The sequence below is a fragment of the Betta splendens genome, chromosome 24 (assembly GCF_900634795.4).
Source record: "Betta splendens chromosome 24, fBetSpl5.4, whole genome shotgun sequence".
Classification (NCBI taxonomy): domain Eukaryota; kingdom Metazoa; phylum Chordata; class Actinopteri; order Anabantiformes; family Osphronemidae; genus Betta; species Betta splendens.
Genome location: NC_040901.2, coordinates 7,189,933 through 7,205,004, shown reverse-complemented (window position 1 = coordinate 7,205,004; position 15,072 = coordinate 7,189,933). Strand labels below are relative to the sequence as shown.

General features: G+C 39.6%; 1 protein-coding gene and 1 long non-coding RNA gene across 3 annotated transcripts; one reads left to right on the top strand and one right to left on the bottom strand.

Annotated features, from left to right (window-relative positions):
• Window positions 1-6,274: 6,274 nt before the first annotated feature.
• Window positions 6,275-8,582, bottom strand: LOC114850080 (uncharacterized). 2 transcript variants are annotated; one of them, XR_008693779.1, is made up of 3 exons: window positions 8,242-8,582; window positions 7,471-7,608; window positions 6,275-7,120 (listed from the first exon to the last, which is right to left on the bottom strand). It is a non-coding gene; the product is annotated as an uncharacterized LOC114850080 (long non-coding RNA). The 2 variants fall into 2 exon arrangements; XR_003784765.3 differs by having other exon boundaries at window positions 6,275-6,904; window positions 8,242-8,573.
• Window positions 8,583-8,634: 52 nt separating this feature from the next.
• Window positions 8,635-13,542, top strand: LOC114850078 (elongation of very long chain fatty acids protein 4-like). The gene is made up of 7 exons (XM_029142050.3): window positions 8,635-8,901; window positions 10,171-10,262; window positions 10,796-10,983; window positions 11,168-11,248; window positions 11,756-11,927; window positions 12,013-12,140; window positions 12,314-13,542. Exons 2-7 carry the CDS (start codon window positions 10,196-10,198, stop codon window positions 12,593-12,595), a joined length of 918 nt encoding a protein of 305 aa, XP_028997883.1. The 5' UTR covers window positions 8,635-8,901; window positions 10,171-10,195; the 3' UTR covers window positions 12,596-13,542.
• The last annotated feature ends 1,530 nt before the right edge of the window (window positions 13,543-15,072 follow it).

The following is a 15,072-nucleotide window of genomic DNA, read 5'->3' as shown; positions in this document are numbered from 1 at the left end:
AGTGCCTCAATATTCACATCTATAATGCAGATATGTGTCATGTATGTATTATAGTCAGTATCAGATACAACAACTAGCACTGTAACTATATTGTCTGAGTAGAGGAAGATGTCTTCTTTGACTGAGTCAGCAACAGCAGGAATAATCGTGGGAATGAAGGATATTTTGTGATGACTCCACTAAACAAGGCTCTTCAACCTATCAAATCCTGTGTGAGGGCGGAATGAGTGAACATGGAAACACTGGTTGCCATTAACCACATCAGACAACTGATGATTCACTCCCAAGAAGGGGTGTCTGGATGGTGTGCATGTGTGTCTGTGGCTTTCATGTCCTTCTTTAGAACAGTTTAAACTTTGTCCTTGGCATTTGAGTGGCGACCTTAAGGACATTTGATGTCGCCAGTGAAGTCTTCTATGTCTATGTCTGGTATTTGTGGAATTTCATTGAACTTAACAGAGATTACATACACAGAGATAGTTGGCAGTTAGAAATATTTAACCATTTTACTTTGCTTTTAATTGCTGAGCCAACACTCACTTGGCTTTAAAAATATTTCAAATAGTCTTTAAACTATTTGTCTGTCCGTGCAAATTTAGCTTTTTAACACCTCAGCAAGAATGTTTATTTCACAACACCAACCCACCAACCTAACAGCTGTGTCTTCTAGAGGTCTCAGAAGAAGTGATTGTTTGCAACGAAGGATGTGATAATCAGTTAAAGTTAAAGCACATTTCTACAGTAATTTAGACAAAAGTTTAGCAAGCAAAAGTTTTAATAATGGCGGATACTGCAACATGTAATTATTTGTGAAATCCACTATGATCTGGTTTTGGGAAACATTTGAGGAAAATCACTTTTGAACTGCATTTCTTTTTAATTATGAGGTTATTCTGTGTCATTTTTAAAACATCTCAGCAGGCAAATCAAAATCAGACCATTCCCCAAGGAGACACACACTGTCCTTCCAGTAAATTTCACATAGTCACTGCATCCTTTTGAGGTGGAAATATTCCTCAGATGTTGCTTGGTACTAACTAATTTTGCCATGTATTTTAGATCTTCAAATTTTAGCACAGTAAAGCCCATGCAACTCAGCTTCCTAGAAAAGGCTATTCATATTTCACTTAGCCACAAACACACAGCCATAACAGAGGACCTGGTTAACTGGTCAGGAAAAGATCAGTTACTGTACAGTATATCTGGTATATTCTTAATTTAGCTGCTCACTAAATAATGCTAGACAGGTTGATTGTATGTAGGTATGAGTTATGGGAAAGTTGGGTTAGGCAGCTACATTAGCAGGAAATTGCCTAGAAAATATGCAACAAACATCATTACACACAAAACACATGCATGCATAAGCACTAATACAGTACTGTAACGTACAACCTGTTCTGTCTATGTCCCACTGCACTTTATCCATGGACACCAATGGACATTTACATATCACAGTAACTGTACAAACAACATACAGTAAGTAATGTGACAGACGTTAACAGATTACCACAGTAAATTAGTTTTGTGTAACATACAGTAAAATATTAATTGGAAATCTGGAAGAAACTACACAAACCATAACTGTAAAGCCTGAAGGCAACGTTTTCTAAATTTATAAAAACAACGCCCTAATGATCTGGGTTCAAATAAAACGCTTTTAAATTAAATTACAGACAACAAAGACCTTCGTTGTAAATGTTATGAGAAGCATGGCTATGTCAGGCTGATTTGTTTAAAAGGGGAGAACCCTCTTAGAACTGCACATCTTAGCAGCAGACAAAGGCCAAAGAGTGATTATTTAGCTGACTCATAGCTCGTATGGTGTGATAATCCTTTTGTGACTCATTGTATCTTAGGCTTACTCAAGTCACAGTTAATATTGGACACAGCAAAGGATTAAGAACATTTTGTGTCTACTCATAATGTACCGCATTTATGGCATTGTTCCCACTAAAGCATAGGGAAGCTTTGGGGCCTTTTTGTTCTGTTTTGTTTTACAATCCCATCGTAAGCTCTATTTTGGGAAAACTGGGGTTTTGTATAATTGTCTAGTGCAGTGTGTGCCACCTTGACCAATTTAAAAGTACTATCCAAATACATTCTAGGATCCACCCCTTCACGTGCATAGACAACACCTACTGAGATATCACACGAGTGACATAAAATGTTGCAATTAACTACTTACAAAAGGCTGTGATATAAATATGAATGTTAAAAAAACTTATATGTCTGCATTTTATTTGGAATAGGCTACAGTAACCATTCATGGTCAGCTAACTGTTCTAGAAAAAAAAACCCAGACTCAAGAAACATGCGTCTGAAAAAAATAAGTTCTTAAGCATGCATATTAACAAAAGATCACAATGCACCACTGCTCCCTTATTTAATCTCATGCTGTTACATCACATTTCCAACTATTACAATACAGCAGGACATTAAGCTGAAAATCACAGGTATTTTACAAAGGCGTGGTTGTGGTTGAAGGACTGTCCGTTTAACCAGCTTGTTTTCTCAGTGCAGACCAAAACATTTTCTTCATGAATGCCTTGTAAATGGTATGAAGTAACAGAATAGGGCTACTACCCTATTACAACTCTTAGCCCCAGAGTAAGGTATAGAACTTGTAACCCTTACTCTGAACTAAGGGCTCATACATGATTAAATTACTCAGCTGTTAGGATCACCTAACTAAAACCAATGCTGTCTACTTATAAGAGACTAATAATAAATCACTCTGATGATAATGTTAATTATATCTTGCAAAATGCTGAATCAAGCTACAGTACTACAATACCAATGATAAATGCATACTGAAACATACAATATGCAATAGTGTAATAAGTAAATGTGCAAAAACTACTACAGTATATACACTACTGCAAATTCTACACTTGTAAGATGTTATCAGAGGTCATTGGCACTTTAAAACCAGATTCATGGCGGTGATTATCACTGGGCAGCGCACTGGCACAGGTCAGTGAGTGACGTCAGGCATGCGCCTCAGCCATGGCAGGGTCACAGGCAGTGGGTCAGCCCCTTGGCGGAGCATCAAATTCAGATTAACATTAACAGAACGTGACAGTGCTGAGAAGCTTTGGAGGATTAACTACAGACTGTTATACCTGCAATACCTGATGCTGTCCCAGATCCATACCACATACTGTACACTAGTAATATGAGAGTTTAGAATGTATGCACTGTATACAGTAAAAGCTCACCAAGGACACTGAATTTACTAAACGTCTTGATGGGAAGTATTGGCCTGAAACTAGTTGCAGACAGCTCCCCAAATATCTCTGATATATGTGCTGATAAAGACAGAACCCCACAATAGCATTAAGTTGGATTCTCAAAATTGTTTTTAATTTTTAAATTAATTTGGAAGATTTAAAATATTTTTTAATATTTCTTTACTAAGTGTGACTGAAATGTTTTAATGAAACAAAGGCAGCCTAGTAAGTGGTCTCGTAAGTAAGTTCAAATTGCCAGTCTGGTCTATCTGCCCATACTGTAGGTCCCCTTTATGGGCTTATTGGCAGAGCTGGTCATAAACCAGCCGTAAATATAATTAGTGACCACATTGTGCTGGAAGTGCTTCATGTTGCAGACTCTCTGCTGGCCCTACATCAAACTTCTTGTAACACTAAAAGTGATCCAGTAACTCAATTTTTGTGTGCATCAAAAAGCAGTCAAAGTAAGCGTCTGGCGTGTCTGAGGGCCAGCGAGGAACAATCATGGGAATCAGATTTGATGCAGTAATGCCAAGTCAGTGAACTCAGTCTAACTGTTTCAAGCTTGCTTTTCTCAGGAAGAAAATATTTTAGTAAAAAACATTATAATACTCAACATAAACATAAATACTGTTCACATCAAAAAGCTCCCAGTATATAAAGACAGTGTAATATAAAAAACATTGGGTCATTAGAGATACTGGGGCCTATTAGATGCACTGCACAATGCAGGCCAATGTCCACTAGTCCTCACCATGGGATCTTTCTTCATTATGTCTCTGGCTTGTATATATTAGTGAAGAACAGGCTGTACTGCAAGTAATAAAATCTTATTATACCGTACCCTGGACTATACACTGAAATTTAACTCCTTGTTTAGGCTTGCTAAGGGTACAGAGAGTCTATACAAATTCACAAAAATAAAACACATTTCATGCCCATTAAAAAACACCAACCCACCACAAGTGAATATTCACAAAATAAAAATGGCCAATTGTCTAGACTTCAGACTGAATTGCTTAGTTTGCCTTTGTGTTGACTCCTGGAGATAACAGCACTAAGCATTGTAAATGACGTGGCTGGTTCCGAAATACAATAAAGTATTTGCTTCTGTATGGTTCACATGCCATGACTAACTAATTCCACCGGACGTAAAGTACACAGAGTTTTTCTATGTTGTTTTTATAGGCACCTACTGTAAATGTAAAATGAAAATGGAAAGTAGCAAGAGGAAAGAATAGCAAACAACTAAGAACCAAAGCACAAAACAGTGAATAGGTTGGTAAAGCCCCTAACTACACCTACTGTATGTGCCTTTTTCATACAAATGTCTCTGTTTATGACTGTGTCCTGTTTGTGCCTGCTGCCATTCATTTTCAGTAGCTGTAAAATGCTTACTGCTGCAAGTTTAGGCAACGTTCCCAATATAAAAGTGCCCTTGGAAATGGGTATGTGCATGTTAGCAGATGTAGTTTAAAGAATGGACATGTGACTTGTGTAAGGAAAGGAGATGAAAAACAGAAGAGAAAGTCTCCAAGATGATGATGAATGATAAAGGTTAGGAGTTGATACCGAGTAACACACAGAGAAGCATAAAACAAAGTAACTTTAAAAAAGTGAAAGTGGAAGGAAAACAGACGCAAAAAGGCATTAAGACTTAAGAGTAACATTATAACAGGAAAAATGGTGCTCCGTCATCGCCATGGTGTTGAGGTTGTGTCTGCAAGTGGCCCTTGGACACCTCTGGCTTCACTACATCAGGGGAGGGAGTTCCCCTATGAAGAGGCCATGTAAGGACAGACCTTTTGTGTGTGTGTGTGTGTGTGTGTGTGTGTGTGTGTGTGTGTGTGTGTGTAGAAGATATGTGTGCAACACAAATCCAGTTTTTATGGGACGCATTTAAAAAGCCCAGTTATCCTCAAAATGGCACAAGCTGTGACCTAATACCACATCTAGTGAGCCACTATAGACAAAAAGGCATTAGCTACTGAATGAAGGCAGTTGAAACTCGTCTGATTCACATGTCTTTTAAATCAAAACAACCTGAAAGGGCTGTAATGGAGCACTCCTGATCTAGATTACACAGAAACTGTGAAAGAAAATGACTCAGGCAATTAGATGCAATTGTAGAAACTGCACTTGTGATGCGTACACTAATTAAAGGAGACAGAATTCAGTTGTTTATTGAATATTGAAAAACAGTTTTGGGGAATTATATAATCTGCCTGAAACTAAACACAACAGTGGGTTTGTCTGGCTTTAGCATGCATGTTTATAGTAAGATCTGTCATCATCCATCTACAGTATGAAAGCATACATACTGAGAAGATATTGAGAAAGTTAAGTATATATACAGAGTGAGAGACAAATCAGGCCAAACCTGTAATTTCCTGGCCGCACGTGCTGAAACAGAGTCTGGATTTGAGAATACATCTTGCCTTAGTTATTCCTATGTGTGCTACTTCTTTAACACATCATCATGAATGAACTGCTGTCATCACTACTGGAAATGTATACATGTGTCGTCCACTGTGAGATGAGATTTTTATTGCAAACGGATACTGTAACGATCCTGACGGATCACTTCTTGAAGTAAAATGCTCCCTTTGTACTACAGCAGAATGTTTTGGAAAGTGGTATTTCCCAACAGACTTTAAAGCATGCACTGTTCCAGAGGTATGTGGAAAATGGTTTGTCCCAGGTGGTTGGCTGTAAATGTGCCCTACAGAAGAAAATTTCCCTTTGGTGGTTTGTGCACAGTGTGTTCCAGCATAAATCTTAAGGTAATGTATCACTGATGGATGCTTTCAGGGATAAAAAGAGATGGTTATGCTCTGGCATTCAATCGGTTGGAAAGCATAACATATCTACTATTTAAAAAATGTCACTTCCAGATGTAGAGTGAAATATGATGACTAAGGAAAGTAATAAAATTGTGTGAGTTAGATACAATACACTTAAAAGACGTGAACTTGAGTGAAAAAGAACAAACATGACAAGAGTAATAGGAAGAGCAAGAAAACAGGAAGGGTGAAAACAGGAAGTCCAGTCATCAACGCATGACACTTTACTATATTCAGTAACACAAACACTTACATAAGAGCGTATTCAGTCAAAGATGCATTTCATGGTATTGTTATAACCACTATTTTACCGTGCACAAAGCTGCATGTACATTTCAAAACGAGATGTGAAATGAGAAGATGTCTGTGGTAATAACATGTTTCTGTAATGAACTCAACATTAATGCAGTCTTATTTACTTTAGCACTGGACATAAGGCCAAGAATATTCATTCATTTCTTTTTTCTTTTCAATATTTCCAAAATAATCCTAAATATATTAAAACATAGTAAAATGATAACATTTTAATGTGATTGTAATTGTATAATGTAGTGCACGTTCTGTGTTATATTTATTTTATTTCCTGACCAAAACGCTGAAAAAACACAACTTTGCAAAACAAAAAAAAACCTGCAATACTTTAACACCAGCTATGACATTACAGATTACAGGACTGCTGACATGCCTCCTTCACAGTCTGCATATGCCACATTCTCAATATGCCAAACCAAACTGGTGCAAGGACAACACAGACATGGGTGCAAGTGTGTGCGTATGTGTGCATGTGGTGTGTGCTTGTGTCAAACAAGTCAAGTGCCAAACTTGCACCACCTAAAAGATACAATGCAATCAGTTCCAGACAAAGGCATGCTAATGCAAATATTCACAATTATGCTATGTGTATTTTAACATTAGCACATATCACAATGAACAGAAACAACAGATGGCCTGAAAATTGCACAAATGCATTTATCTGCATTTGTATATGTAAATAAGGACAACATGCAATGCATCAGTGTTTGAACATAAAACACAAACATTACTGACCTATAAAAAAAAGGTATATCAGACATTGTGAATATTAATGTTCTTCCCTATAGAAATCACCAGTACATATATTCATATTCAACTCCAATAAATGTAAAACACTAATAGATATTTAGCTATAAAAAGCAGGTTAGAGTATCAAGTGTATTGCATTTCACCATTTTCCTGCTCTTTGTTGTATAGATGTGAGTTTACCATAATACATTATTTAAATTAAATGGTAAATTATATGCACTTTTCCACATCATTGGTACACAAAGCATTGCAAAGCACATTGACACTGTGTCTTATTCACGCACGCAAGCACACACAACAATAGCAGAGCCCCTAGGCAGCATGATCTTACTCACCAGCAACTTGGGATTCAGTGGCGTGCCCAAGGACAATCCCAAGGACACTTTGATGCATGACCACAGCCAGAATTCGAACCGAATGATTGGTGGGTGACTGCTCTTTGGTACCTCTCGAGCCACTGCTGCCCCCAATCACTTTAGAAAAAAATGGAGGAAAGAGGAAATCTTCGTGGTTTTTACACCAGTAAAAATACAACGTGTCATACTGTATAAATAGTTATATTGTTATTGATTAATGTTATTTATGGGATTTATAAACACACACACACACATATCCAGACTGTGTTTTGATCCTCAGCAGGATTCAATAGATTCATGCTTTAAAGTTGTGGGTAAATGAGAAACATGCCTTGGTCTGAATCATCAGTAAACAGAGAGAGCACACACAGATTTCACAGGCTTCTTTCCTTTACTGGTTTGGAGACTAGCAGCTTTTTGGTCTGTGGACCAGGTTAGCGCATTCCAGCTGTATCTGTCGCCTGAGCTCATGGAAAAGCTAAGTAACAGAACAAATCCATAAATGACTCTGGGGAAGGAACGAGCAGAGGGGATTTTCTAAGTGCACCAGGTGCTCGGAGGCGCCATGGTCAACTTGGGAAAGACACAGGGTAACAGAAGGGAAGTGGTGATACATTCATAATAATAAAATGTTAGCATAGACTCCGTAACAACAAGGTTAGTGGCCACAAAGCTAAATAAGCTATTACAGTGACACATTGCAGAACGAGCTAAATGGTCAACAGCCTAGAAAACGGAAGCTTGACTTACTGCAGAGCTCTAGCATTAGGCCCGACTTCCTTAGAGAACCCTCGTGTCTGCTGAAGCTGAGGCTGAGCAGGTGACTAGCATCCAAAGCTAGCTTGTTAGCACCATCTAGTGGCACAACCACGGGAGGCACGCGCGCCAGTATTAGCAAGGGAGACGCAGAGTTGACGATAAAGACAGTTGTTTACAGCATGCGGAAACGTATTTGTACGAAACGGCAATTTACGGCCTGTGAACCGGACGACAATTTAGTTGTTGGTTCATTAGTCACACTTAAAGGCAGAGGGTGAGCAGACATTACGTCTTCCGCCCAACAAAGCCAAGAAGCTGAGCTGCCAACGGCTGCGCGCGCGCACACACGCGCAAGAGAAGAGGGGGATCCCCGCATGCGCAGTGGCGTCCTTGTCCGCCGTGCTCAGGAGATTGGGAGAAGATGCAGTACGTGAGTGGGTCGAATGAATAATTGGGCTTTCTTTGTCATAAAAATTCCACTGCCTTGTCTAGTTTTTTGCCAAAGTGCTGTTTAATGTCGAGCCGGAGCCGCAGCGGCGTGGACGCTAATTAGTGCCGGTAGGAGAGGCAGAAGAGCGGAGCAGTAACTGAAAGGAGTTGGGCATCAAATTGCACCGAATGTCATTAAGTTACACTTTAAATATCGAGCAGGTGAGTAGCGGCAGTGAGTAGAGCTGTGCGTGTGCTTTCTTGTCCTAATCAGTCTTTTAATTCGCTTTTAATTGTTGTTTGTAATCTGCGTGTTTTTGTCTTATTCTAGTGGTAAATTAAATAGCTGTTGCGGGGAAGATGCCATGATAATTGAATAGTTTTGTATATATAATATTTTGTAAAATGCATCATATTGAAATTTACTTGATCGTCGTATTTATTTTGCATCCACCCACTCATCCACCTGTTAAACCTGAACAAAACCTCATGTTTGAATTAAGGATGTAAACAAGCGTAAATTATTTTATTGCATATAAGATCTCTGTCTGATATTATCTACGATGTATTTGCATATTGAACAATCACGTTCATTATTTCTATGACTGTAGAATATAGGTATTTGACTATTACGAAGGCATTAGTCTGTATATGCCATAGCATATGGAGACAGATAACCATCAAGCAGGTTCGTGGGTCGCTGGACATTTGTACTTAGGCTCCATCTAAGCTCGTTGATGAATTGAACTTAAGCCTCTTGAGCGGTCCGAGCGAAACCTGCTGACACATGCGCCCCTGTCTTTTTGTGTGCGCACAAACCCGGTTAACCCTCTCATCCCGTCCTCCTCCTTCACTGGAGCTGAGCTAAACGCCGGCTTGGTACGATGTTCTGTGAGTTCCTGCAGAAACTGTTTGCGTCAGATTAACAGGACTTCACATCCATTTGCAATTGCATTGGCGCTGAAGTCCTCCAGCGACTAATAAGTACTGATGGGAAGTAGTTACAGAGTAATCAATTATTTAAAGGACAGCTGATCTAATGCATAGGGTTAATTATAGATTATTATACAAACACTCTCGCTGTCAGGTGGATAATAACTGGTTGTTATGCAGCTATATTTAGTTTAGATACATTTACTGTAGGTGAACATTATTTCTAATGTTCAGCCTTGTTTCATGTCATATTCGTGTAGGTAGATAAATGTTTTTCGTCTTGTAGAAATTCTTATTACTCCACTCTTAAATAAGGGCATGAAGAGCAGGCTAATAGTTACACTAATTGTATGAAAGTGGTGCGACTGAGCATACGGACACATGCATTTCCTATTATAGATATATATGTATAATTATTGCAATAATATGCACATCTACCTGAGTATTTGTGAAGTGGCATCTCCTACAATCACATGATTTTAGTCTTGCTATCTGTGCTACTAGTTACATTGATGAGATGTGTATGTTATGTAATTTCTCTGCCTCTGCTCACCACAGTTCAATCAAGACCGAAAGCAGCATCATGGAGGTTGTAACGCATTTTGTGAATGACACAATAGAATTTTACAAATGGAGCCTTACTATAGCAGGTAAGATCTTTACAGTCACTTGTCTTCCCACATGTACACTTCCAAAATCTTCCCACACAGACCTCATAGACACAGCAGTTCAATTCAAATGGTTAAGGAAAACTAATAATAGTTTAACTAATTAATGTGCAATGATTTCATTCTCACATGATGAGAATTAATAGAGATGTCATGCGGGTTACGAAAAGGTTTTGGTCACATGTTAACGATAAGCAATCAATAGAAATTAGACTGTGACATATAACAGAGCTTTTACTTTCATTATATTAAAGTATATTATGTGGCTTATAAGTCAGTGAGGACATACAGTTATGGTGTGACGGTAGACCCTAACCTAATACGACTGACAGGCCAATGAGGGTTAGGGTTATGATGTCTAGTCATGTGATGCACTGTGGAGGTATCTGTGCCTTGAACCTGGTGTAAGTAAGTCAACACATACTGCAAATACGCTAGGTTGCACGTGAACTACAGTGCAGCTAGTCCAACGTGTAACTTACACTTATGACTCCTCCATTGCCTTTTCCCTCCAGACAAGAGGGTGGAGAAGTGGCCGATGATGTCATCTCCTGCCCCCACCCTGGCCCTCAGCTGCCTCTACCTGCTCTCCTTGTGGCTGGGGCCTAAATACATGAAGGACCGCCAGCCCTACACACTCAGGAAGACGCTTATAGTCTACAATTTCAGCATGGTGGTCCTCAACTTTTACATCGCCAAAGAGGTAGACGATTGCAAGCACAGTAGAGATATGTCCATATATGCAACATCCATAACTTGCAGGGATGGTAACTAATTGACTAAGTAACATGAGCACTACCAACTCTCTGCATGTATTTACTGCTGCTGTTGTTTCTGTCTTGAGGTCAGAGCTAGAAAATTGTTCTCCCTTTCTTTCATTGCTTCAGCTCCTAGTAAGCTCCACAGCAGCTGGGTACAGCTACCTCTGTCAGCCTGTCAACTACTCCAATGATGTCAATGAAGTCAGGGTAAGCTCCCCCTCCCCCCTCGAATACAAATCCTTGTACACAGAGAACAAACATCACAGGAAATAGTATCAATTGAAAATCCACATTTTGTTTGTTGCATTAAAAGCATGTTTTTAGACATATCCAGCAGTCCCATTTTCATAGTGCACATACTGTAGTCGAATGCATTTACTTTTAACAGGGATTAGGAGAGGAAAGCAACAGAGATAGGATTGAGGGACAGAAGCGTACATCTCTAGTGATTTCAGGACAAAGAGGGTGTGGCTTTGGCTCGAGAGGCGGGGGTAATTTGTCTCACCACCGTAACACTCCACCCCATTCTCCACCTTGTGGCCCTGCTCTTTGGAGATGACATGACCCTTAGCTTAGAAAGCTGCTGTCAGTCTCTACGGTGTCTTTGTGCATGTGTTTATTAGCAAGTCTGACTGTAGAAAACTAGACAATTCATTATGAAGGTAAATAAATAAAAGTGAGCTGTGGTAATGCAGTCTTGCTTTATGTCTTTAGATAGCATCAGCTCTTTGGTGGTACTACATCTCCAAAGGAGTGGAGTTCCTGGACACAGTCTTTTTCATCCTGAGGAAGAAGTTCAACCAGGTCAGCTTCCTCCACGTCTACCACCACTGCACCATGTTTATTCTTTGGTGGATTGGCATCAAATGGGTCCCCGGTGGACAAGGTGACTAAAACATGAACCAGTCGACTACTACTGCCCTCATTTTGTGTGGCTAAAGACTAAAAATCAACCTTTTGTCTGTTCACAGCATTTTTAGGTGCAACCATCAACTCTTGCGTCCACGTCCTCATGTACGGTTATTATGGGCTGGCAGCAATTGGACCTCAGATGCAGAAATACCTCTGGTGGAAGAAATACCTCACCATTATTCAGATGGTGATCTTAATATTCCTTTACAATTTATTATTCAAGTCACTTAGCTGGTATAAGAGTGAAGAAGCTATTTTGATGATACAGTCTTTTAAAAAGCATAAGTCGCAATGCAGTTTTAATGGCACTGTAAGAATATATTGTGAATTCTAACGCTTCATTTTGTGTGTGTTCAATAGATCCAGTTCCATGTGACAATCGGCCACGCTACCCAGTCCCTCTACACAGGCTGTCCGTTCCCTCAGTGGATGCAGTGGGCTCTCATTAGCTACACCGTCACCTTCATCATCCTCTTTGCCAACTTCTACTACCACGCTTACCGACGCAAGCCCTCCTCCTCCCACAGGAGAGACAAACCCATCGCAAACGGCTCCTCGGCGGTGATGAACGGCCATAGCAACGCGGAGGACGTTGAGGATAACGCAAAGAGGCAAAAGAAAGGAAGAGCGAAACGAGATTGAGTAAGTGGAGGCATCTGAGCGGTGGAGACCCCAAAGAGAACAGATGCTTTAAGGGCCAGAGAAGGTGGGAAGAGAGGGAAGGAATGGACAGAAATCCAACTTCAACATCCCTGCATGTAGGCGGATGTGATTTGTGACAAACTGGAGAAGATGAATGGGAATCAGCGTGCGTATGGGTGTGTCTGTATGGGTTGTGGTTTTGTGAGGAAGGGAAGGGTGTCAGTTGTCTCTTAAAGAAAACAGCAGGTTGTCTGACTGGATGCTCTTCTGTCCAACAGTGGTTTGGACCACAATAGGACCAAAATCAAAGTTATCAACCAAAATTCACCTCTGATTTTTCTACTCTGGAATCCAGTATTGTTTCAACTCCACTCTAAAATAGTCTTTAATAAGCTATTTAATATTATAGTGAGACCTTTACCAACAAAAACAACAAGCAGTTGTTGCAATTGGGTGTTTTTTTTGTTTGTTTGTTTACAGTGTTTGAGAAAGACTAGCACATAAAAACACAAAGTAAGTTCTCATATCTGCCATCTGCAGTTAGGTGTGTTACACCAACACCAATCCAGCGTATCATGGGCTGTCCACTGTCTCAAACTACAGTTATAATATGCTGTTTTTGGTTTAAATATTTTTTTGGGAAAACGGTAGTTTCTTTAGTGTTTATGCAAATTTGTGGTTTATCCTTGGTATAATTTTCTTCGTGGGTCCTCAGGTTTTTTGTTTTGTTTCGTTTTTTGCTTTGCGATTTAGCTAAGGTGCAAAATAAGAGGTTGAAGTTCAGCACAATATTGTCTCTCTGCCACGTAGAACTGAGGGGAAAGTCACCCTGAAACAAGCTTTTTTTATGAAAAACAATTATAAACTCATTAAAACTAATTTATTCGTGTTGTTATAATGAAAACAACAGAGCTTCTGGATAAAATAAAGGCAACATCAGCACCCCGTTAGTTGTGTATGAGTGTTTTTTTTTACTACAAACATTCCTACCTCGTCGTTTTGCTCTTCCTACCCCCTACTACCTTTGCCTGCCTCTTCCATGGTGAAATAGAGTCATATAGTGGTGTGAGTGAGGTAAAGGTAGTCTGTCTTTGGTCTGTCCAGACAGATCTGCGCTAATCTTTGGGGGTAAATTGGCTTTAGCTCCAAAAGAGCTTATTTCCACGTCACTCCATGAGTTACAAAGGAAAGCAGGTCACTGGAGAGAAGCCTTTGCTAATCTGCCATGAGGTCGCTACTGTAAGTCTGACACTATTGCATTGATAAATGGATTTTATACCTCACTACAGTATAAATCATTTGTTCACAAGCTTACTGTTAATTTGTTCATTACCTTGTCACAAACGCACCATAATTGACTGGTGCCCATGTTGTTGACTCACTAATGGCACCTATTAAATTATTCATCGGATTTTCCTTTCCTGTTTTCGCTTTAGCTGAAACTCGGCTTGCGTTGATAGCTCATTGGTGGATGTGAAAGCAATACCCAAGTACAGGGGCGACGATGTGAATGATAGATGGGAGGAGAGGGAGGAGATGAATTTGTCCTCTTCACAGGGACACAGGGGGATCTAAGCCAGCGACTAAGAGGATTGCAGAAGGTCCACAGCTTTTCTATCAAAGGCATTTAACAGGTCACTGTTACCTGCTTCGCTGGTGCAGCAACACAGCACAGAGCTGAACGAGACACGGGCACAAACTTTAAAGATATAGGTCAAAAATGTATGAGCAAAACAAAAAAAATTTAATATAGGTCACTTTGCTGATGAGAAAGTATGCTCCTAGGGTTTATGAGTTGACTGGTAGACCGACCCCCTCAGTCTTTTTAAAGGGCCAGTCCGTTAGAGGGTGAAGGGTCAGTTTGCTGAGGTTAAGTCCCTGCAAACCTGACCTGTCACTCACTCATCTCATTAGCAATTATATATCTAAGTAGCTCATTCTTTCCTAACAAGGTGGAAACAGTCAGCGTTTTCCTAGGTGTCTGTCCTGAGCTAAACTAATAATGTGAATATTATTTTTATGCCTAAATCCTCCAGACTGAACACATATAGCCACAGACCAGCTTAATCTAAAAATAATGACCACTCCAGCTGAAGAAACTGAAGTTAATTTCTTTTTTTTATTTTTAATCAAGAGCATGTTGTACTTGCTAAGTGGAGTGGAAATTTGGTAATAACCTGTTTTTACAGAGATGAACCTCCAGGGATGGTTTTATGTCCTGCTTGGTCTCTTCATTTTGATGGAAGATATGTGTGCGAGCGGAGCGCCCCCTACTGGTGCTATAATGGCTCGGATAAACACCGAGAAACAAGCAGAGAAACTGAATTTCTCGCCAAAGTGGTGGAAGCATGCAGAATTTAAGCTTAAATTAATACTGGAAAAAATAAATCACAGTGAAGCTATGCATCGCATAATAACACCGATTAAAACCGTAATTTTGTTCATGCAACTACAAACAAATTAAATAAGCAGAAAAA

Bases quoted from the DNA above. Each gene is read 5' to 3' on its own strand.
- LOC114850078 (XM_029142050.3), top strand. From the start codon at position 10,196: ATGGAGGTTGTAACGCATTTTGTGAATGACACAATAGAATTTTACAAA. The intron at 11,249-11,755 runs GTAAGCTCCCCC...TTATGTCTTTAG, and splicing joins ATGATGTCAATGAAGTCAGG to ATAGCATCAGCTCTTTGGTG. The intron at 11,928-12,012 runs GTGACTAAAACA...GTCTGTTCACAG, and splicing joins ATGGGTCCCCGGTGGACAAG to CATTTTTAGGTGCAACCATC.